Source organism: Jaculus jaculus, chromosome 2 (genome assembly GCF_020740685.1).
Source record: "Jaculus jaculus isolate mJacJac1 chromosome 2, mJacJac1.mat.Y.cur, whole genome shotgun sequence".
Taxonomy (NCBI): Eukaryota; Metazoa; Chordata; class Mammalia; order Rodentia; family Dipodidae; genus Jaculus; species Jaculus jaculus.
In genome coordinates this window covers 126,099,921-126,121,631 of record NC_059103.1, presented here as the reverse complement: position 1 = coordinate 126,121,631, position 21,711 = coordinate 126,099,921, and the positions used below count along the sequence as shown (strand labels likewise).

Genomic DNA, 21,711 nt, shown 5'->3' with positions numbered 1-21,711 from the left:
TTTCTAGTAGTTATATTGAGGTGTAACTGTTGTTTTATAAACTGAACAGGTATAAAGGTTGCAGTGTACTTGGTCATATGTGTATACCCATAAACTTGTTACTACCATCAGCCTAGGAAGCAGATCCATCATTCCCAAAAGTTTATTCGTGTCCTTTTTTTTTTGATTCCCTCACTATCTCCTGTCCTCAGTACTCATGTATCTGTACCCTATCATTGTAGTATGTTTTGAGTTTCCTAGACACCTATTAATATGAATGGAATCATACAATGTGTATTTTTTTTTACCTGGCTTCTTTCACTAAACACAGTTATTTTGAGGTTTATCCATGTTTTTGTGAATATTAATAGTTGTTCCTGCTGGGTATGGTGGCACACACCTTTAATCCCAGCAGTTGGGAGGCAGAGGTAGGAAGATCACTGTGAGTTTGAGGCCACCTGAGACTACATAGTGAATTCCAGGTCAGCCTGGGCTAGAGAGAGACCCTACCTCAAAAAACAAAAAACAAAAAAAAAAAAAAATAGTCATTCCTCCTTGCTGATTACTAGTAGATCATGAACATAGTGAGGAACATTTGCATTGGAACTACATTGGGCTGTTAACAGACAGAGTTGCTGTGGAAGCCCATGGGCAAGTCTTTGTATAGGCATGGTTTCATGTCTTTTTGAGTCAATAGATGTGAAATGTCATAAGGCAGGCACTTTTTCAACTTTTTAAGAAACTGCTGAACTGTTTTCAGAAATGAAGTGCATCATATTCATCCTCCTCCAATGATGGATGAGAATGCCAACTGCTTACCCCCGCAACAAAAATACTCATCAGTCATTCAGCTTTCTTAATTTCAGTCGTTCTGGTGGATAGATAGTATTATCTCACTGTATGTCTTGTCTTTTTATTGTTTTGGTTTTGTAGCTTTTTTGAGACTGGTAATATATCAACAAGGTAACAAGGTCTCAGAATGGCCAGTCACACAGTAGCATGAAAACCCAAGCATCAAGGCTATGGACCACAAAAGGACGTTTTCCGAAAAATCTTTCATTTGCTTTTTTGTCATTTTCATGAGTGAAATACCTACTCACATCTTTTTGTTCAATTTTTAGTTGAGTTGTTTATTTTCTTATTGTTGAAGTTTAGAAGTACTTTACATGGTTCTTAACAAATATATTTTGTGAAGGTTTTGTTTTAGTTCTCTAAAAACTTAATCTTTTTATTCTCTTGGTAATGTCTTTTGAAGATGATTTTTCTTTTACATTTTGCTGAAATCCAGTTTATTGATTTAGTTATTGGTTGTGATTTTGGAGTTGTAACAGGAAAGATTTCACTATTAGCAGATATTTCTTTTAATATTCTTTCTAAAAAGTTTACAATTTAGGTTTCGCATTTAAGTCTGTGCTCCATACAGAGTTAGGTTTTATTTATAGTATGAAATATGATCAAAAGTTCATTTTCTGGTATCTGGACATCAAACTTTTCCAGTAGAATTTGTTGAAAAAATTCTTTGAGGTAAAATATTTTTTCTAATAATAAAAGTAAGGCGTTTGCATAATATAAGAAAGTATGAAGTCTTAATCTTATATTTCAGTTACCTAGGTATATTCCAGGGTATTGGTTTAGAGGAGGGGTGGTTTTAATTTTATTCTTTTTTTTTTACAATATTTCAATAATGGGCTATATACTAACTCCATATCCTACTTTTAAAAAATAACATTATATGTATTTCCCTATGACTTAACAATCTTTAGCTGTCCTTCACATAGCTTTATGATCATAAGCTACATGGTTTTTAGTAGCTGCATGGTTATTCTCTTACAGATTTTCATCTATTTTATTAGACTGTGAACATCTTCATGGTTAAATCATTTCTCTTTATTGCTTTAATTTTTGGAAAATTTTAGTTGATGCTTTTGAACATTTAAAGGACTTTAATTTCATGGCTCCACAATGTCTTCTAGAAGTTTCAACAATTACACTCACAACAGCAATAACTAAGAGATTTAATCCTTTATGGCAGGTTCTGTGTGGTTTTATAAACCCTTCAAGAACACTCTAGTCACCTCTTCAATTTCCCTGCACTGGCTGTTTATCCCCTGGCCAAGTGCCTTGCTTCTTATTCTTATAAGTCACAAACAAATGTTACCTTTCCCTAGCCAAGGTAAGCAAACTCCATGCATTTCTTACCTCTGGTACCAAGACAAACTCAACAAGACGAACATCCGTTCCTCCCAGGTAGGTAGAGAAGTCCCCTTTCTTATCTAAAACCAAGACACACAACTTTCTCTAGGTCCCACTCATCTCTTTCCTTTAGAAGGCTCTACTTCATTCACTACCTTCTTATCCTTGGGAAAGGAACATGCTCTGTGTCTTCCTCCTGGAAGCTTAAGTTCGCTTTCACTGCTACCCTACCTTTTCTCCCCTCTCCCTTTGTCTCTTCTTAGGGTATATAAAGATCTTTGCAAGAAAGTGCCTTCATGCTAGGAATCCTTTCCCTACTCCCTTTTACATCTTCCCAGTTCCTCTGTCTTCCTCCTCCCCCAGGCCATAGTCATTCTTGCTAAGCATTGGTGTCTTCATACATAAGTGGAAACTCTTGGCAAGGATTGTGGAGTGGTTCTGTGGCTCTTAGTGCCTTTACCTTTTTGTGAGTTTTGCCACCTTTTTCTTTCTGCTGAAATGATACATAGTTTTGTCGCATACATAGTACAGCCATTGGGCTCAAGGTGAGTTAACCAGTAATTGGGTTTGAGTCTGTCTGAGAGTTGACTAAACAACTATCTTTGCCTCCCTTCCTCCTATATCTCTTTGTTAATGTTACCAGACTTCCAAGTAGACCTCCTTGCATTGTTTTGCTACTCTATCAAGCACTCTCTCCCCACCTGCCTTCCCAAGTGTTTGTTGATTTCAGTACCTTTAGTCTATTCAGCATGTCATAAGGGCCCCACTTCTTACAATGATGTAGAATATGCATGTGGAAATGTTCTTACCCTTAGCCCTACAATGTACATAACTCATTTCATTCCTTAGCAAGTGTACAAGCTACATTGTAACACTACAGCCAGAGAGTCATCTCAGAATGTACAGTCACCTGAAATTCTGATTTATGAGTACTTCTAGGTATCAGCCCACACACACAACACACACACACACACACACAGCACTCCATTGTTGATTTCTTTCCCTGACCTTTCTTAATTGTACATTTTTCAAGACAAAGATCACCCCAAATCCATAGTATTCTCTTTTCAGCATTCTGTGTACTTTGTACCATATATTATTTCTGTTGATTTATCTCACTGATTATCACCAACACCATACTTATGTTAATTTTATGTATTTAATAATTGTGTTTTTTAACTTGATCAAAGCTGTATACTCAGCAGCTACAGATAGCTTGCATACTCCTGAAGAACAAGGGTTGTGCCAGTCTGTTCCCATGTCAGATCCCTACATAATAAGCACCAGTAATATTTACGGTATCAGTCAGATACAGAGCTTTATAGGATGGTAACTGTGTAGAACTAGCATTGACACTGGCTTAAAGATATGAAGCACATGATTTTTCTGCATAGAACTTCTGGCATCTCTTTTTGGTTTTGAATATGCTCCTAGAGGTCAGTCTTCACAATTTGTACCAGCTGAAGGATATAAAGGGTAGCTGGGAACACTAGTCCTTCAGAATATATTTTATGAAAAAAATTATTTATTTATTTATTTATTTGCAAGCAGAGAGAGAGGGAGAGAAGAGAGAGAAGGGGCACACCAGGCCCTCCAGCTGCTGCAAATGAACTTCAGATGCATGTGCCACTTTGTTCATCTGGCTTTATGTGGGCAATGGGGAGTCAAAACTTAGTCCTTAATATTTAAGAATAAGTGCCTTAACTGAAAGCTGTCTCTCAAGCCCCAGGATGCATTTTGACGTTTCTTTGCATGGTGGTAAATTTGGGTTTGCCATTGGAAATACACCTGAAAAAATATTATAGTCATGTCTTTAAGACAAGCTCCACTTCAGTGCACTCGGCCTCCTCTACAGGACACTGAACCTTCACTTCAGGACACACAGTCTCCACTTCAGGACATTCAGCCTCCACTTCAGGACACTCAGACTCACTTCAGGACACACAGCCTCCACTTCAGGACACTGAGTTTCCATTTCAGGACATTCAGCCTTCACTACAGGACACTCAGCCTCGACATCAGGACATTGAGCCTCCACTTCAGGACACTCAGTCTCCACCTCGGGACACTCAGCCTTCACCTCAGGACACTCAGTCTCCACCTCGGGACACTCAGCCTTCACTTCGGGACACTCAGACTTCACCTCGGGACACTCAGCCTTCACCTCGGGACACTCAGCCTTCACCTCGGGACACTCAGCCTTCACCTCGGGACACTCAGCCTTCACCTCGGGACACTCAGACTTCACCTCGGGACACTCAGCCTTCACCTCGGGACACTCAGCCTTCACCTCGGGACACTCAGTCTCCACCTCGGGACACTCAGCCTTCACCTCGAGACACTCAGCCTCCACCTCGGGACACTCAGCCTTCACCTCGGGACACTCAGCCTTCACCTCGGGACACTCAGCCTTCATTGCAGGACACTCAGCCTCCACCTCGGGACACTCAGCCTCCACCTCGGGACACTCAGCCTCCACCTCGGGACACTCAGCCTCCACCTCGGGACACTCAGCCTCCACTGCGGGACCCTCAGCCTCCACCTCGGGACCCTCAGCCTCCACCTCGGGACCCTCAGCCTCCACCTCGGGACCCTCAGCCTCCACCTCGGGACCCTCAGCCTCCACCTCGGGACACTCAGCCTCCACCTCGGGACACTCAGCCTCCACCGCGGGACCCTCAGCCTCCACCTCGGGACCCTCAGCCTCCACCGCGGGACACTCAGCCTCCACCTCGGGACACTCAGCCTTCACCTCGGGACACTCAGCCTCCACCTCGGGACACTCAGCCTCCACCTCGGGACACTCAGCCTCCACCTCGGGACACTCACCCTCCACCTCGGGACACTCAGTTTTCACCTCAGGACATTCAGTCTTCACCTCTGGACACTTAGCCTTCCCTTCAGGACACTCAGCCTCCACTTCAGGACACTCTGCCTCACTTCAGGACACTCTGCCTCACTTCAGGACACTCTGCCTCACTTCAGGACACTCTGCCTCACTTCAGGACACTCAGCCTCCACTTCAGGACACTCTGCCTCACTTCAGGACACTCTGCCTCCACTTCATGACACTCAGTGACCACTGTGGAGCACTCAATAGTTTGCACCTTTTTTTGTGAGCAGAGAAACCACAGAAAACACTCCTAGGACAGAATTCTCCTGAAAACTTTGTTACAGACTAGATAGTGGGTGTGCTTAGAATGTAAAAGAAATTTAAGCTTACTATTTGGATAATCATAATAAATGCAGAATAATTGCAGACTAATATATGAATTAAATATGAATAATCTAGATAACTGTGCCTTTATAGGAAAATATGTAGACTGGAGACATTTGTTTTCTTTTCACTTTCAATGTATTATAAATATTTTGTTTTTTCGAGGATGTAAGATTGATTTCTCTCTATAAAGTACATACAGTGAATAGGTGATAACTAAAAACCATTTGGTTTATTGCCATTAGCCAGGTTAATCTTGACTTTTGGAATTTCAAACTAACTCTTCTTTTTTTTCCAGGTTGCCTCTCGGTGCTGCCTTGGCGGTATTGGGCACCCAGAATGCTTCATTCTCTGATGATCTAGTAAATAAGGTTGCCTTGCTAGACTTGGGAGCAAGGCCTCAGGTAGGTGGCTTTTACCATTATATGGCATGACTTTCAAAGTGATCACTTATTCCAGTTCCTAAACAATGTAAGATTTAATAGGAAAAGCTTTGAAAAACATGCCACATAATAAGCATGCCACTTACATTTTTAAGGGCCCCCATCTTGTTCTGTGATCACAGGACTTCAGTGGTCCAATGGGAGGCAAGGAGCAGCCTTCTCACCCTGTGCTGAATGCATAGCTCCTGTGAAAGCTGATTTGTTTCTCTTCCCAGAAAGCCCACAGATGAATTTTTAATCTTCCTTCTCTGAATCATTTTCAGTTTTGAACACTCCCATATTGCCACTGTATCTTCTGTCTTCTGGGGGGAATCTGATTAGCTGTGGATGGGTGCAGGAGTTAGAGCAGCCCCCTAGAATGGAACAGGTGCTGGACTCGTGAGATTTGCTAGCATCCTTGGGAAGAGGACACACAATAGCACCTTGATTTTCCAACTCTAGGGTAGCTCATTTGCCCAGAATCAAATTATAGTGATACTGAAATCCAGGCACACAAGGATTTGCACCAGGTAAGTCCTTCAGCAGGACCTCAGAATAAAGTTGAAGTTTAGAGGCCCAGATACCACAGCTCCAAGATGAGGAGACAGTAGGCATACCAAATACCAGACCATGAGTTGAGTCTTTCTCTGGCAGACAGGAAGCACCCCCACCCTGGAGAAATGAGACTTTAGTCTGAGAACCAAACAGGGTCTCACAACATACATAAACAGAGCTTTAAATCAAATTAGAAGTGCATAAACTAATCTTACTAAGCACAACATTCTATGAAAATTAAACATTAAAGTCAAGTTGCTTAAAATTTTGGCCATCTGTATGCTACAAATTTTTTGGGGGGGAGATGGTTTCGAGGTAAGGTCTCACTCTAGCTCAGGCTCACCTGGAATTCACTATGTAGTCTCAGGGTAGCCTTGAACTCACGGCGATCCTCCTACCTCTGCCTCCCGAGTGCTGGGATTAAAGGCGTGCACATCCACGCCCAGCTTCTACAAATATTTTTGAAGTAAAAAGATGCTAGTTGTTTTAGTGTTGTGGATTGTAGATTTTCTTTTTCCACTTCATTGTAGCTTCCAAACTGTTTTTAATGAAGCTATTTTTTATTAGATAGGGAAAGGACAAAGACTTATTTTTACCAAACCGTACTCCAACTATGCAGATTTTCTACTTTTTCTCCTATCTGTAATCAGTTAAAATTTTTCTCTGATATTTTCTATGTTGTTACCATTTTAATTGCACATTAAAACCATCCTCTTCAAAGATTTGGAATTTTGCTTTATACCATTTTCCTTCCCATAGAACCTCGGTGTTAATTTCTAAACAATAAATAATGATCAATTCAGAATACATGTGCTTACAGAATTACTGGGACAGAACATCTGAAGGCAATTTCTGGAAATAAAGGTCCACTGAATGTTGACTAGGTTTGTCTTCACACACATCTGGTCTCTGAGTAGCATGTGCCTAAGTCCCCTAGCTTTGAAGGCCTGCCTAGTAGAAGCTGCTTGCCTGGGTCAGCAGTATGAGATTGAAGGGCTATGTTGTGCACCTAAGTTCCTATCCCTGTGCCAAAGCTCACTAACCATTTGATTATATTGTGTTTGTCTTCTGAGCTTGCTTTATAACCACCTTGAGGTTTCCAGAGCCTTATAACATGCTTCCCTGCTTCCTTTCATTTCTGAACATCCCTTAAAGGGACTAAAAATCTTTTCAACAAATAGCAAGTTTCTACTATAAGCAGGACATGGGCCCGGGTGATGGGAATACAAGGGTGACTGGTAGACTTCAGAGGTAAAAGATCAGAGAGGGAAGATTTTCAAGTTCATGGTCACACAACTGGAATTAGGAATACATGTATCAGATATATGGACAATTTTGCTTAGAACTGATCCTATTTACCTTCTGTTATGTGGGAATCAACGGGCATCATGCAGGGAGAACAGGTTGGTGGCATGTGCAGAGCCTTATCTGAGGGGTTTCTGGGCTCCTTGAGCATCAATGTGGACATGAGACAGCATTTGTGCCTCCCTGTCCTGCCTCATCTAGCACAGATCTGTGGTAGAAGTGCACATTACTTTGAGATGTCTTAAAAGTAATCCTCTGTATGAGTTTTTATAATTGAGCAAAAATTTCCTTACTTATATCACATGGGTTTTCTTCCTTTTTCTTTGAATTTCCAAAGATTTGGTTCAAATATGAGGTCTGGACTATTTACATTTTGTGATTTAATTATATTAGGCATTCACCCATATACGAATGAAAGTTTGTTCTCCAAAAGTTTAAGGCCTTACAATGTATTTTGGTACATATTTTCGCCTAGCCTTGTACCCCCTGGAACTGAAGGAGACAGTGGTAATAAGGAACAGCACTAATCACAGTTTGGGAGACAAGCCCTATGGGTGACCTGCTTCCTGGTGTAGTTAGAGCACAAGTACTTTTTAAATATATTTTATTCATTTATTTATTTGAGAGAGAGCAAAAGGGTGAGAGGGAGGGAGAGGGACAGGAAGAGGGAGAGAATAGGCATGCCAGGGCCTCCAGCCTCTGCAAATGAAGTCCAGGTCCATGTGCCCCCTTGTGCATCTGGCTTACATGGGTCCTGGAGAATCAAATGGGGATCCTTTGGCTTTGCAGGGAAACGCTTTAACCACTAAGCCATCTCTTGAAAATGTGGTATACCATTGTTTTAAAGTCTACAAAATATTTTAGTTAAAATGTTGATTAGACACTCCTTTACATTGTTTTAGTGGCAGCTCTTTGACTCTCAGACATCATTGCTTTTCTTTTGCACAATTCTCTCATTTCCTGTTTGCAAATACTAATTGCCCTACATGAACAAAACAAAAATACCCCCATCTACTCTGTGGTGTTTAGTTTCATAAGAATATACAATCATGAGAACCCCCATACACAAAATTTTAAATGTAATGCTGGCTTCTAAGTTAGTCATCATTAAGAGAGAGTTTTAAAAGAGAAAAAAAGCCTCTTTAACTCACCATGGCATTTCTGCTGTATAAAATAAACACTAAGGGAAAGTGTGTGTGAGTTGGAAGATCACTGTTGCTTGACTTCTGTCTTCATCAAGAACCTCGGGTTCTGGGTGAGTCCTCTAGAGAGTACCTGGACTGGAAGCAGTGTCCTCACTGCATCCGTGATGAGGAAAACTGACTCTCAGATTTCTGGTAACTTTGGAATGTCAGCTTTAAAATTCCTTGACATTTTCTTAGCTATTCTTAAGAACAAAAAGATGGGCTGTGTCCTCTCGCTTCTCTAGTATTTTATTCTATATTACATTTAAGATTTTTCTAGATACAAGGAAGGCCAATTTTGTAGTAAATTTTTAAAAAAGATTGTCCTAGAGCCATATTTTAATGAATTGCTTCAAAATGAGTTGGAAAAAAAAACAAATACAGTAATTCAGAAAAGGCATCCTGATTCTTTACTGAAGTATTGATTTATGGCATCTCGTTTAGAAAACAAAGTACTGTAGTTTTCCATGCTTGAGGTATTGAGCTCTCTGAGGACCTAGAATTCAGGTGAGTCAATGAACCTCCTTGCTGTGTTGCCTGCTTCTCAGTGGGCTCTCTGGCTTCTTTCTTTCCCTGTAGAGTTCAGCAACCCCACCCAGATGTCTTGCCGTCTTTCCTGCTTCGTGCCACATACCAACACAGGTCTTAGGCATGTTTTCCATTTAGAAATTTTTATTGAGTGGGGCTTGGTTGATGCTGTCTGCTCGTGCTTATTCCTAAATAATATCATCAGTAAAAGCATGCTAGTTTTCTTTCTGTCAGAAGCAAAATGAGTATTTTAAACAGCTCTTTATTATTATAATTGCTATCTCTTAACCTCATAGTTTTCAAATAGGTACTAAATTTCAACAGAATGCCTCTTTCTGTTGGCTTCTTCAATGTGTTGGACCAAATGTTTCCATACTATATTATCTTTGACTTGAATACACATTTTCTGTCTTATGTCTGCTGTCATAGTGAGCAAGCTTGTAGGTCATTATGTTGGTGATAAACACTTGCTCTATTTTAATTTTTCTCCTTCATTCAACAGTTATATTCCTGCCATTTGTGGGAAACAGCAGTGAATAAAACTGACATGACTCTGCCCCTGAGCTGCCTACAGCTGATTGTCCATGCTCTCTTAAGTTTTTATAATTGCAAGATAGTTTTTTATTCACTAATAAGGGATTTTACAGACTTATGGAAGTGTCTGTAAGAACTTCCAAGTTACTGTCCAGGATCAAGGAAGTTGTTGTTGTTTAAGAAGTGTTCTACATGTACTATTGTGCTTTCTTCAGAATATCTTCAGTTTATGTAATCTGGTTAGTTTTTTTCATATTATTGACATCTCTAGTAGTGTTTCATATATGAATTAAGATATTATCAACTGGTAAGTTTCATTTTATGATCTACCTTTTTTACTCCCTATGGAAAATGTTTTAATCCAATGTTACTGTTTTTCTGAATTGTGTACTAATGTTTTGTTATGGTTACTATAAGGAAGAATCAAGAATTAATAGTTGATAGCATTTGTCTTTACAAAACCTGTTTGACTTAAAAATGAAAGAATTATTAACACAGGTAAGTTATAAAAATTTGTATATGTTAACAAAGCAACTGTCAGCACTGCAGGATTTAGAATACAGAAATTTTCAATATGGACCTGTTTTTTGCCTGGTATCTCATAGGAATTAGTTGTAGTGGACTCTCTGGTGTGTGATTTATTTTGCTTGTTCTTTTTCTGTATAAGTCACTATTTTATAGGAATACTATTGCATAGTAAAGCACAGGAAGACAAACCTGTGTGCAGAAGTGTACAATATTCCCTTAGCTACTGTTACTATCTATTCAAAGTTGTCCCATGGTTGGGGGATATTTGCCTGTCTTGGTGCCATCAGATACTGGAAGTGTATTCTGAAATGCTGTCTCACCTTAGAGCAACTGAAAATGGGCATGTTTTCTACCTTCTTTCACAATTCTTCAGGCCAAGGCGGAGAAGAATTTTCATCACTTGAACAGCATAGTAACCAATCTTTGATAAGCTTTCAAAATAAGTAGAAAAGAGAAACATGAATGTAAGTTTTGTTCCAGACTTTTTAGAACAGTAATCTGAGTATGTTTTTTCAGGTTTTTCTTGGTCATATAGAAGAGAGTTCATAGATAAGTCTACTTAACATCTTAGAATTATGTATATACAAACTGTACTTTTGTGTGTGTCTCCTGTCAATCCACATAATTCTAATCAGTTTCTGATTTTCTTTGTTTTGAGAAATAATTAGCAATTCTTTAAAATTATTTGGCAGCAAATAGGAATTTAACATAAGATAAACTTAAAGGAATTAACCATAATTTATGAGCTATATTTTAAAAGTAAACTAAATTTAAATGATGGCTTTATTTATTATTTGAATTCAGAATATAAGATACTTAGCAAGGGTAATTTGTAGGCTATTGGAGTATCTCCAATACTCTTGTTTCAAAACAAAAAACATACTTATAAACTATATGAAAATATTTACATGCTAAAATATTTTATTATAAAATGCCATTGAGAAGTAAGCATAGATTAAAAAATCTCATGAATATATTTGAAAGGCAGTAAATTTATAACAAAAAATACACAAATTTATCATTTATTAGCTAGCTTTGGTTTTAGATTTAATTCTGCCCATATCATCTACTCAGATAGAAAAACCAGTTGTTTTAACACTTGATTATTTAAGATTTGCTCTGCAAACTGTCTGTTAAATTTAAGTCTTGTGTTTATCTTTGGGGGGTGGGTTTTATTTGGCAACCTTCATAGAAAAAAAAAAAATTGCACTGTCCCCTCTTCTGATCCTCTACATATCATGTCAGAATCTATCCCCTTGGTAGTTGATTTGCTAACCTCCTCATGTCAAAGAATGCAGTAAAGTAAAAATGAAATAAGAATTTGAGAATATAAACCCCTTCTTGACCACACGGAGACCATCAAATGCTTAGGTGGCAAAGATGAAGAGTAAATGCATCTGTTTCTCAAGTTGACTGAACTCAGGGAGGTGATAGAGGTGAAAGTATGCAGTACTTGTGAGCTAGAAGCTACACAGAATGGTCTTTCATTTTCCTAACTACCCCATCAGAAATGCAATACATTCTCGGGGTTGGGCAAGTGAGCATTTCTAGTTCATTTTATCGTCCTATAAGATGTGTTGTGTAGAATTTCTCCATTTGTGCATGCCCTGTGTCTTATTTAAATGGGGCTTTTGCTTTAATTTTTTATATACTGTTTACTAGTTACTGGTCTAAATGTTTTTTTTAAATAATAATAAAATACTGGTTTCATATATACCCTTAGTAATTTTGTAATGATGCTTGAAGTCCTCTATCAAATACTTTATTAACATATCAAATCCCCAAAGTATGAAACCTTTATCTTTAGTGATATTATTAGTTTGGTGTTTAGAACTTTAGTTATTTGTATTTAACCTGTGATGCTTCCTTTTGCTGTTGTTGTTTAACAGTTTGATTTATATTATCCCTCTCAAGTTCTTATAAATAACAACTTCTGAATACTCATTGTTAAAATACACAGAGTTTACTAATCTTTGGATGGCTTGTACTCTGTATAATTCTGTATCTTTTTTACTTTGGATCTAATTCTTTTTCCTGTTTCTTGTATGATCAATAATTATTAACACATTGCTACTAACCAGCACTTTTAAGAAAAATAACTTTACAAATTTTTTCAACAGTGATCTTACACAAAACACAATGCTTTCTTCCTGACACTTTCCTCCTGTACCGATCTTATATTTAATTTCCCTTGCATGCTCTGTAATCCAGACAGCACAGAGTTATGGCTATATCCAACAATGCTACAGTATTCTTGAGTGTAAATTGTCAGGTGCTGTAGGTAGCAGAAGTGTGGCTCTGAGAAGCCCCGGTCTCTCGTATGCACAGTGTGGATGGGAGTGCTGTGATGCCAGTCGAGATGCACTCTCTGGGAAGAAACAGGGTTTGTCTCTTCTGTTATAATAAATTTATTATAATAAATTTTTGTTAGCTTAGTTTATAAACAGTAACCCTAATATCCATTTTTCTTGGTGGGAAAGTTAGATTGAAAATAAAAAACATTAAATTGAATTTAGAAAACAAGCGGGGAGCCACTCAGCATCACATGTTGTCATTTATGTAGATATTCCTATTTTGCTTTTGATTTCTGCATTATTTGGTGCTGAGAGAAATAAAAGTAAGCATTTGGCAAAAATTAATGCATGTTTCATAAGTAGAGAGGAATATGAGCATGTGCTATGAAATTGCAGTTCCTTTGTTCTTGATTTTCTATCATTTACACACTAGTTCTATTTAGAATGTAGTCCATTCTTTTTTTTTTTTTTTTTTTTTTCCCATAGATTGGCCAAAATGGGAAGGTTTGGATTCCACTCTCTTCCACGAAGAGTTAATGGGACTGGCTAAGATCAGAGTTTGAGGCTTTTTCCACCTGCAATCAGGTATGCATTAAACAAAAACCACTGTAATTACATGCATGCAACTCTTAAAGCACTTAGTAGATGTTCATATTATGTGTACGGTCAACTAACGATAAGTTTACAACTTTATACTAAAGTTAATTTCATTTCTGCAATGCAATGATATAAAGGTATTATCAGCCATGAAAATTTTTCAGCTGGTCTTAGAAAAGTGTAATATTTGAAATCAGTGCAGTTCTTCATTGCTCAGTATGTACATCCAAAAATAGCAATTCATTTATTACTCATATTGATTGTCATCAATTTTAATATAACCAAATTTGAGATATTGTTTTATGGTATACTTTGAATGCTTTTTTAGTAACATGAAAGTTGCTTTTCAAACTGCAATTATCTGTACCACAATTGGGTTTAGTAACATAATGGCAGTTATGATCAATCTTTGAAATATTTTCAAACACTAGTCATATTCCAAAATTTAGATATTTTATATTCTTTTTATATTCTGCAATTGGGTAATTATTGACTTGTATATAATTAAATAGGTGCATGAAAATATCAAGTTAGGAAATCAAATAATGAAAATTAATTTTTTTCTTGTCATGGCATAATGCTTTTATACTAGTTTACTAGTTATGGCAGAATAGCTGCTTAGACATGACTTGGGGGGAGGCAAAGAAGCTTTCTGAATGAGAATATAACCAGAAAAGAACAAGTCTTTAAGATTCATAACATTCACAGCAAGGGGAACACATTATGTTAGCATTAATGATGCTAGTTGTAATTTGTTAGTATTATGTTGAAATTTGAACTATACAAAGGCCTTACCTGTATCTGAGGACATTTGACAACTTACCTGTATACTTTACTGCTTCTGTCAAATTAGTGGATCATTGCTATATTTTGCTTGCTTGGTGCCTGTACATTAAAATACAAAAATATATAAGATACACATAATTTTTTCCCAGAAAATAGGTATTTAGAAGGCCTATAAAAGTATAATTGGAATCTCTGAAAATGAGTAATAGACGTAGCTTATAAAGGCAAGTGTCAAGTGTAATGCTAAAACACAAGTGAGATATAAAACTTAGTTTTCTTTTCTTTTTTTTTTTAATACACAGTTTGATGGAAAATCCAGTCCATCAGTAGTGGATAGCCCCATTGAAGTTTTTGATTTAAAGATCAGAAAGAGTTTGCAGATATTACCATTTCTGTGGTCTCTTGAAAATAACCCCACTGAACTACTGTAAAGAAACTTTGAGGAGGGGCTGAAGAGATGTTTTTGAAGTTAAGGTGCTTGTTTGCAAAGCCTAAGGACCCAGGTTCAATTCTCCAGTACCCATGTAAGCCAGATGCACATGGTGGCGCATGCATCTGGAGTTTATTTGCAGTGGCTGGAGACCCTGGTGTGCCCATTCTCTCCCCCACCCCAAATAAATAAAGTAAATAAATAAAAATACTTTTTTGACAAAAAGGAACCTTGAGGAATCATTTAACTTATACTAGTTGGTTCTTTGAGGAGTTGATTATCTTAGTCTGAGAAATACAGTTGTATTTATCTCTTATCTATGTAGATTTTAATTCAATTTAATGATGTTTAAATTTAAAAAGACATACTCTTTGCTGTACCATATATACATTTTATTCTTTCTCACAGCACTGATAATGAATTGAAACTCTGACACACCTTTGACCAACCTGAAACACCTCTGTGATGATGTGTTCTTGCACAGATATTGTGTGCTGTGAGAAACCCCAACAGGTGTGCTGCACTCAGGTTACAGGTGTGTCAAAGGCTGATCTATTCAGCTCTTGGGGAAGCTTATCTACTAACCTCAATGTACCCAGTGAGGATAATCCTTCTCTGATATTAAAAAAAAGAAGAAGAAAATTAAAGAAACTATTTCCCTCAAAATAACAGGGAATGGTGTTTTTCACCTAACATGGTATCAAAGATTTTACCATTTCAAGAATATTTGTTATGAAGATTAAACCTTTCTACTCTTGATTCAGAAATTCCATAGAGGATGATGACACTGGTTGAAAGAGTAAATTTTCACAGTAGGTGGTCCATTCAACTCTTTCTGCTTCTGCTGTCTGAGTTTTAAGTCTTCTGTCGGCTCAGTGGTTCATAAGGTACCTGAGAGTTTTCGGTGTTCCTCTGTTTGTTGCTGTAATGCCGTGTGCCTGGAGCTGATGCGCACATACTGAGATGACTTTTAGACATGAAGAAGCAGAAACAAAATAGGTTGTGAATAAAGGTAGCTGTGCAGTGTTTATAGAGGGCACATAATACATCTCTTAATCTCCTAATATGACCTTTAAATCACACACAAAGAAGCAGAAACATTTTTATACTTCAATCAGACTTGTGTTTTTAATCCCTGGTGAAAATCAAAGCTAAATAATGTGCTTCTAGAGTCATATTGTGATGCCGCCCGAGAGTTCCTGAAATCACTATTGCTATGCTTAAGTACAGTATTTGTCAGATAGAATTTCAGGGTATGTACAAGCTGTTCATTCTGAGCAATGCATTTATATGTGTTTTGACAAATATGAAGAAACCTACAGATATTACATGGGACCAGCTGAATCCATTTTATGGTTTCTTTTTAATTCAAAAGCATCACATAGCAAATAAACTTTTAAAAAATTGAGTTTAGTTACAAACTAGTTGTTTCTTATTTTTTTTTCCAGTCCCTTTTTGCTTTCTTTTACGACCACATGAAACTTGAGAAGCCACCTAAAGCTATATCATTTAGTGGAGTTGGGCAGTTCCCAAGTGTCCAACAAGAAGGCCTGGTTTAGGCTGCGATGGCCACTGTCATTCCTGGTGATTTGTCAGAAGTAAGAGATACCCAGAAAGTCCCTTCAGGGAAACGTAAGCGTGGTGAAACCAAACCAAGAAAAAACTTTCCTTGCCAACTGTGTGACAAGGCCTTTAACAGTGTTGAGAAATTAAAGGTTCACTCCTACTCTCACACAGGAGAGAGGCCCTACAAGTGCACACAACAAGACTGCACCAAGGCCTTTGTTTCTAAGTACAAATTACAAAGGTATTACACTCTATTTGTCTTTCAGATTATACTTTCTCTTATGTTGGCCATTTGAAGCCATTGTAAGTGTATGTATTTGTATACACATTTCTCAGCTGATTTGCAGAGAGGAAATGTTAAGTAGATTAGACTGGCTAGCTTTTAGTGTTCGAAATCACATACTATTGTATTAGTGTGTTTTGTTTTTGGGGTTTTTTTTGAGTAAAATGCATAATGAGAGTAGAATTTCCATTTGTAGAAAGAAATATCAACAAGAAAGGGTATGGACATTAACGTGAGTATGTTCAGTCTTGCTTGTTTGCTTTGTAGTGATAGTTAAAAATCAGTCAACACTAAAGTGGCATCTTAAATGGCTCAAGTTTTGCAGTATTTAGGTGTATTAACTATCCTGTGGTGTATATTAGTTAAGCAGATCCATTATGAAGGGAAGTATGTGATAGCATACTAGTTTAGCTACCCGTTTGAAAAGTGAAGACATACCTTTTTGCCCATGATAACCACTTACAGAATATATCTGTGTTTAAAGGCACATGGCTACTCACTCTCCTGAGAAAACCCACAAGTGTAATTATTGTGAGAAAATGTTTCACCGGAAAGATCACCTGAAGAATCACCTCCATACACATGACCCCAACAAAGAGACATTCAAATGCGAAGAGTGTGGCAAGAACTACAACACCAAGCTTGGGTTTAAACGACATTTGGCCTTGCATGCTGCTACCAGTGGCGACCTCACCTGCAAGGTATGTTTGCAGACTTTTGAAAGCACGGGTGTGCTCCTGGAGCACCTTAAATCTCATGCAGGAAAGTCATCTGGGGGGGTGAAGGAGAAAAAGCACCAATGTGAGCATTGTGACCGCCGATTCTACACCCGGAAGGATGTCCGAAGACACATGGTGGTGCACACAGGAAGAAAGGACTTCCTCTGTCAGTACTGTGCACAGAGATTTGGACGAAAGGATCACCTCACTCGACATATGAAGAAGAGTCACAATCAGGAGCTTCTGAAGGTCAAAACTGAACCGGTAGATTTCCTGGACCCATTCACCTGCAACGTGTCCGTGCCTATAAAAGATGAACTCCTTCCGGTGATGTCCTTACCTTCCAGTGAACTGTTGTCAAAGCCATTCACAAACACTTTGCAGTTAAACCTCTACAACACTCCATTTCAGTCCATGCAGAGCTCAGGATCTGCTCACCAAATGATCACAACTTTACCTTTGGGAATGACGTGCCCCATAGATATGGATGCTGTTCATCCCTCTCACCACCTTTCTTTCAAATATCCATTCAGTTCTACCTCATATGCAATTTCTATTCCTGAAAAAGAACAGCCATTAAAGGGAGAAATAGAGAGCTACCTGATGGAGTTACAAGGGGGTGTGCCCTCTTCATCCCAGGATTCTCAAGCATCATCATCTAAGCTAGGGTTAGAGCCCCAGAGTGGGTCCCTAGATGATGGTACAGGGGACCTCTCCCTATCAAAAAGTTCTATTTCTATTAGTGACCCCATCAACACACCAGCATTGGATTTTTCTCAGTTGTTCAATTTCATACCATTAAATGGTCCTCCCTATAATCCTCTCTCAGTGGGGAGCCTTGGAATGAGCTATTCCCAGGATGAAGCCCATTCTTCTGTTTCCCAGCTCCCCCAACAAGCGCAGGACCTTCAGGATCCTGCCAACACTGTAGGGCTTGGCTCTCTGCATTCACTGTCAGCAGCTTTCACCAGCAGCTTGAGCACCAGCACCACCCTGCCACGCTTCCATCAGGCATTTCAGTAGGGTCTGTTGCAGAGGTGGCTGTGTAGCCCTGCCTTCGAACATTTTTATTTTAGTGCCTACTTCAAGGTAACATAAAACTATCTTCTTTTGTGAGTACCAGGTTTCATTAAGCCAGTGTAAAGTAGGAACTAGCTTCTTAAAAGAGCTTCAGAACCATTCATGTTCAGTTATGTCTACCTGGCTGCTTTTCCTGGTCCACTGCCAGTTGTCATAGTCTAAGCGTTACTTCACATAGGAAAGCCATGATTAATAATAAGGTTTTACAAGCCCCATTTTCAGGTTTCTTTTAGATCTTGAAATTTTCATATTTGTCCAATAGCAATTTGACATTTGGCTCATTGAGTTTTACAAATCTGCAATAGAATATAAATTTTATGAAATGTTTGTGAAAAACTCAAGTTTTAAATTTTTCACTAGCCACGAAATAGATTCATGATTAAAATTTTAAATGTATTTAGAATGCAGTTTGGAGAGATGATAGTGATTTCTTAGAAAAACCATAATTTCAGATCAGTATATTTTGAAGATGTGCTATTGTCTGACTAAAATATTTGCTAAAATGTGAGCATGTAAGCAAAACAAAACCTAAAAACAAATCTCTAGTATCTAGAAAAAAAGAGACCCCCCCCCCCCGAGTAAGGTAGCATGGCGTTCTGTGTTAATAATAGTTAACCCTTAATTAAACAGGCTATTCTGCTACATTTCAGCCTTGCTATCTTTCTGTTTAATAATACTAACAATGTATATAGCATTGAAGCCTTCAGAATCAGAATGTAGACAGCTTTGTTTAGTCTTTTCCACCTTTCACAGCCAGAAGGTGGCTCAAGTATAGCAGCAGTTACATTTTGCTTGCTTGTCCACAGTTAGTCCAGAGTCCAAAGCCATTGTGGAACTATAGGCAGCTAGTATGCTAATGGCCATAGTGGGCTGCCTCCACCTCTCAGGGTGATAGACTTGCCAGCGGGAAGATACGAAGCACATGGCTAACCTGGAAAATGTAGCTAAGGATCATGTCCAATGCTACCAGGGTTGACTCTTGAAGGACAAGTGAAAGCACACCCCTTGCATCAGTTCTTGCTGAATTTAGTACATCTTTCTTAAAAGCCAAAAGCAGAAAACAACAACAACAATCTTACCCACATGATATCTTTATTAGCCATGTAAATCCATCTTTTCCTATTGTTTGGGTGAAAATTTAAACACATTTAAAACCTAGTTGATGAATGACCACAAAGGATTTTTTACACAACTAAAAATATATACAGTAAAACCCCATTTTTACACATCTGGGAAACAAGAGGAAATGTTTGTAGAGGATAACAAAGTGAGTAAAACACGCACTATCTCCATGTGGAAACAGCACAGCTTTGGTGTTCATAGAACACAGTAATGATGGGCTTTCCTCGCATTAGACAGCCGCTGTAACATGTCCAATTACTACATTTTCCTAAGGATCATTTGGGGCATCAGCATAAAAGACATATCTATTAAGCACTTGTTAACACCTTATTTGGGGACCCCATTTGTTGGGGTGGGGTGGGTTTGGTTTATAGAAGAGTATATATCTCTTTTAGAAAGAAAGAAAGAAAAATAGTGTTGAGCACTCACTAGCCCTACTTGGGCGTTTCATCCCCTCTTATAGGGCCAGTTATCACTGCAGATTGCATTGTTTACCAGTCATTCCTAAAATGAGTGCAGATTACTGAATATAGTGCATTATTTAAAATATTTGGGAGGAGTATAATTTGTGGAGAAATGTAAATTGTAATAATGTAAATGGGGGTTTCACTCTATATGTTATATATGCACACACGAGTACCGCACTTCATAGAATCAAAGTTGCTCTCTGAAGGAGCTTTGGCTCCTGATACTTTGTCATGCTCCTGCTTTTTTTAATCCTAGGAGCAGTAGTTTTTATACGTATGTATTTAAATTTTATTATGAAAAATACATTTTATTAAAAAAGTGTGTTCCAAAGGCATTAAAATTATATATGTTAATAAGGAAATACATGTTTTAAATTTTCAAACTGCTCCTAAGCTTTTGTTAGGAGAATATGTGCTTTGAAAGTAGGCTTTTCGCTCTGCTTCATTACTGCTTCCTTTAGTTTCTATGAAACAGATTGCTTACCTAAATCTTTAGTTGAATGATTAGTGTTCAGTATTGCTTTAATCACCATGAAAAAAGAAAAAAAGAAATTTGGTGACAGAGCACAAGTAAATAGAAAAACCTATTTTTAAATAGAGTTCACAAATAGCAAGTATGAAAGCACTACTTTATTCTAAGATTTGCTTGAGAAAAAAATCAAATTAATGAACTGAGACATTGGCCTTCATAGGCTGTATTTCACTGCTAATTAAAAAAGGGAGTACCAGGATTTATGAAATAAAACATTTTGGAAATGGGATGGCGCCATATATGTATATATATAAATATATTTTTTATCCTAAATCTCGCCCTGCATGGAATTCAAACACATCTTTCAGGGCACCAGTGTTAAAACTGTAGAGTCTTAATTTTTATATGTACACTGCCTGTTGCTGCCCCACAGGCTTGAATAACATGTCAAACTAAGAGGAATTCAGCTAATTTGTTTTTAAATTGACTGCAGTGGTCACTAAATCCTTTTTGATAGATTTTCTAATAAAGATCAGGCAGCTTGTTTATTTTAATTGCACAGTGTTCTAACAAGGACATAACACAGAATTGGCTCTTTTTATTTCCTAGAAAAATTTGTCACTTATTTTCATTTGAAGTAGATATAATTAAAGATGGTTATTGCCAATGCTGTTTTTATTTTCCAGTGGCCAGAATCATCATTCTTGAAATTTTCAATAGTGCCTTAGCTTGGGTTTAAAAAAAAAAAAAGGGAAGGAATTAACATGAAATAAAATAGTATAGAATTTGGACCTCAGACAAGATATTGAACCTCATTCAGTTTGACTTCCACATGTGTGTGCAGACTAGGTCACCAGCCACAGCATTGTGAATGTGGAAGGATCTTGGCACTGTAAGCAATATTATCCATTGACATATACAAATACCACCTTTCTATTGGTCACTGTTATTCTTTCATTTTAAAATCTTCTTACCTAGTTCAGCTTTGTAAAACTTCAGTTGTCCTGGCTGAACATGCACCTCTCTTTGTGCAACCTTTTGATTTCAGTTAGTGTTTTGTTTGGTTTTTTTGTTTTGTTTGGTTTTGTTTTGTTTTGAATTTTATTTTTTTTTTTGCGCTGTGTATTTGTTGCATGTGCTTTTTTTTCCCTAGTCATTTGTGGAATATAGTGATATATTGTGTTAATTTGGACAGTAGCGGTTTTTAAAAACCATATACTGACTGAAACATGAGCCAGAGCTGATTGCTTTTTTTAAGCTAATAATGAATGTTAATAGAGTACATATCTTCAGGATCATCCATCTAGTGAGCAATACACATGTTATAGGCCAATGGTGTTTTTAAGAAATAGAGCTTGGTCAACCTCTATACTACACATATTACAAGATATAGCACTTTCAAAATGAATCTAAACCTTTACAGAAACTTTCTTATAGGTTATGCCTTTTA

The 21,711-nt window shown here is 37.7% G+C and overlaps 1 protein-coding gene and 1 non-coding gene across 6 annotated transcripts in view; one reads left to right on the top strand and one right to left on the bottom strand.

Annotated features, from left to right (window-relative positions):
* Plag1 (PLAG1 zinc finger) overlaps positions 1 to 20,102 on the top strand; it is a 44,030-nt gene extending 23,928 nt beyond the window's left edge. The window contains exons 2-5 of one of the 5 annotated variants that reach the window (XM_045144732.1): positions 5,688 to 5,793; positions 13,226 to 13,324; positions 16,001 to 16,359; positions 16,886 to 20,102. In XM_045144732.1, the coding sequence (XP_045000667.1) occupies positions 16,118 to 16,359; positions 16,886 to 18,143 (1,500 nt within the window). In that variant the 5' untranslated portion in view covers positions 5,688 to 5,793; positions 13,226 to 13,324; positions 16,001 to 16,117 and the 3' untranslated portion in view covers positions 18,144 to 20,102. Of the gene's footprint in view, positions 1 to 5,687; positions 5,794 to 10,828; positions 10,910 to 13,225; positions 13,325 to 16,000; positions 16,360 to 16,885 lie in introns of those variants that run through there. The other 4 variants (XM_045144733.1, XM_004653346.2, XM_045144734.1 and 1 more) reach the window with 4 other exon arrangements.
* LOC123459191 lies at positions 917 to 1,018 on the bottom strand. The gene has a single exon (XR_006636091.1). It is a non-coding gene; the product is annotated as a small nucleolar RNA U13 (small nucleolar RNA).
* Positions 20,103 to 21,711: the final 1,609 nt, after the last annotated feature.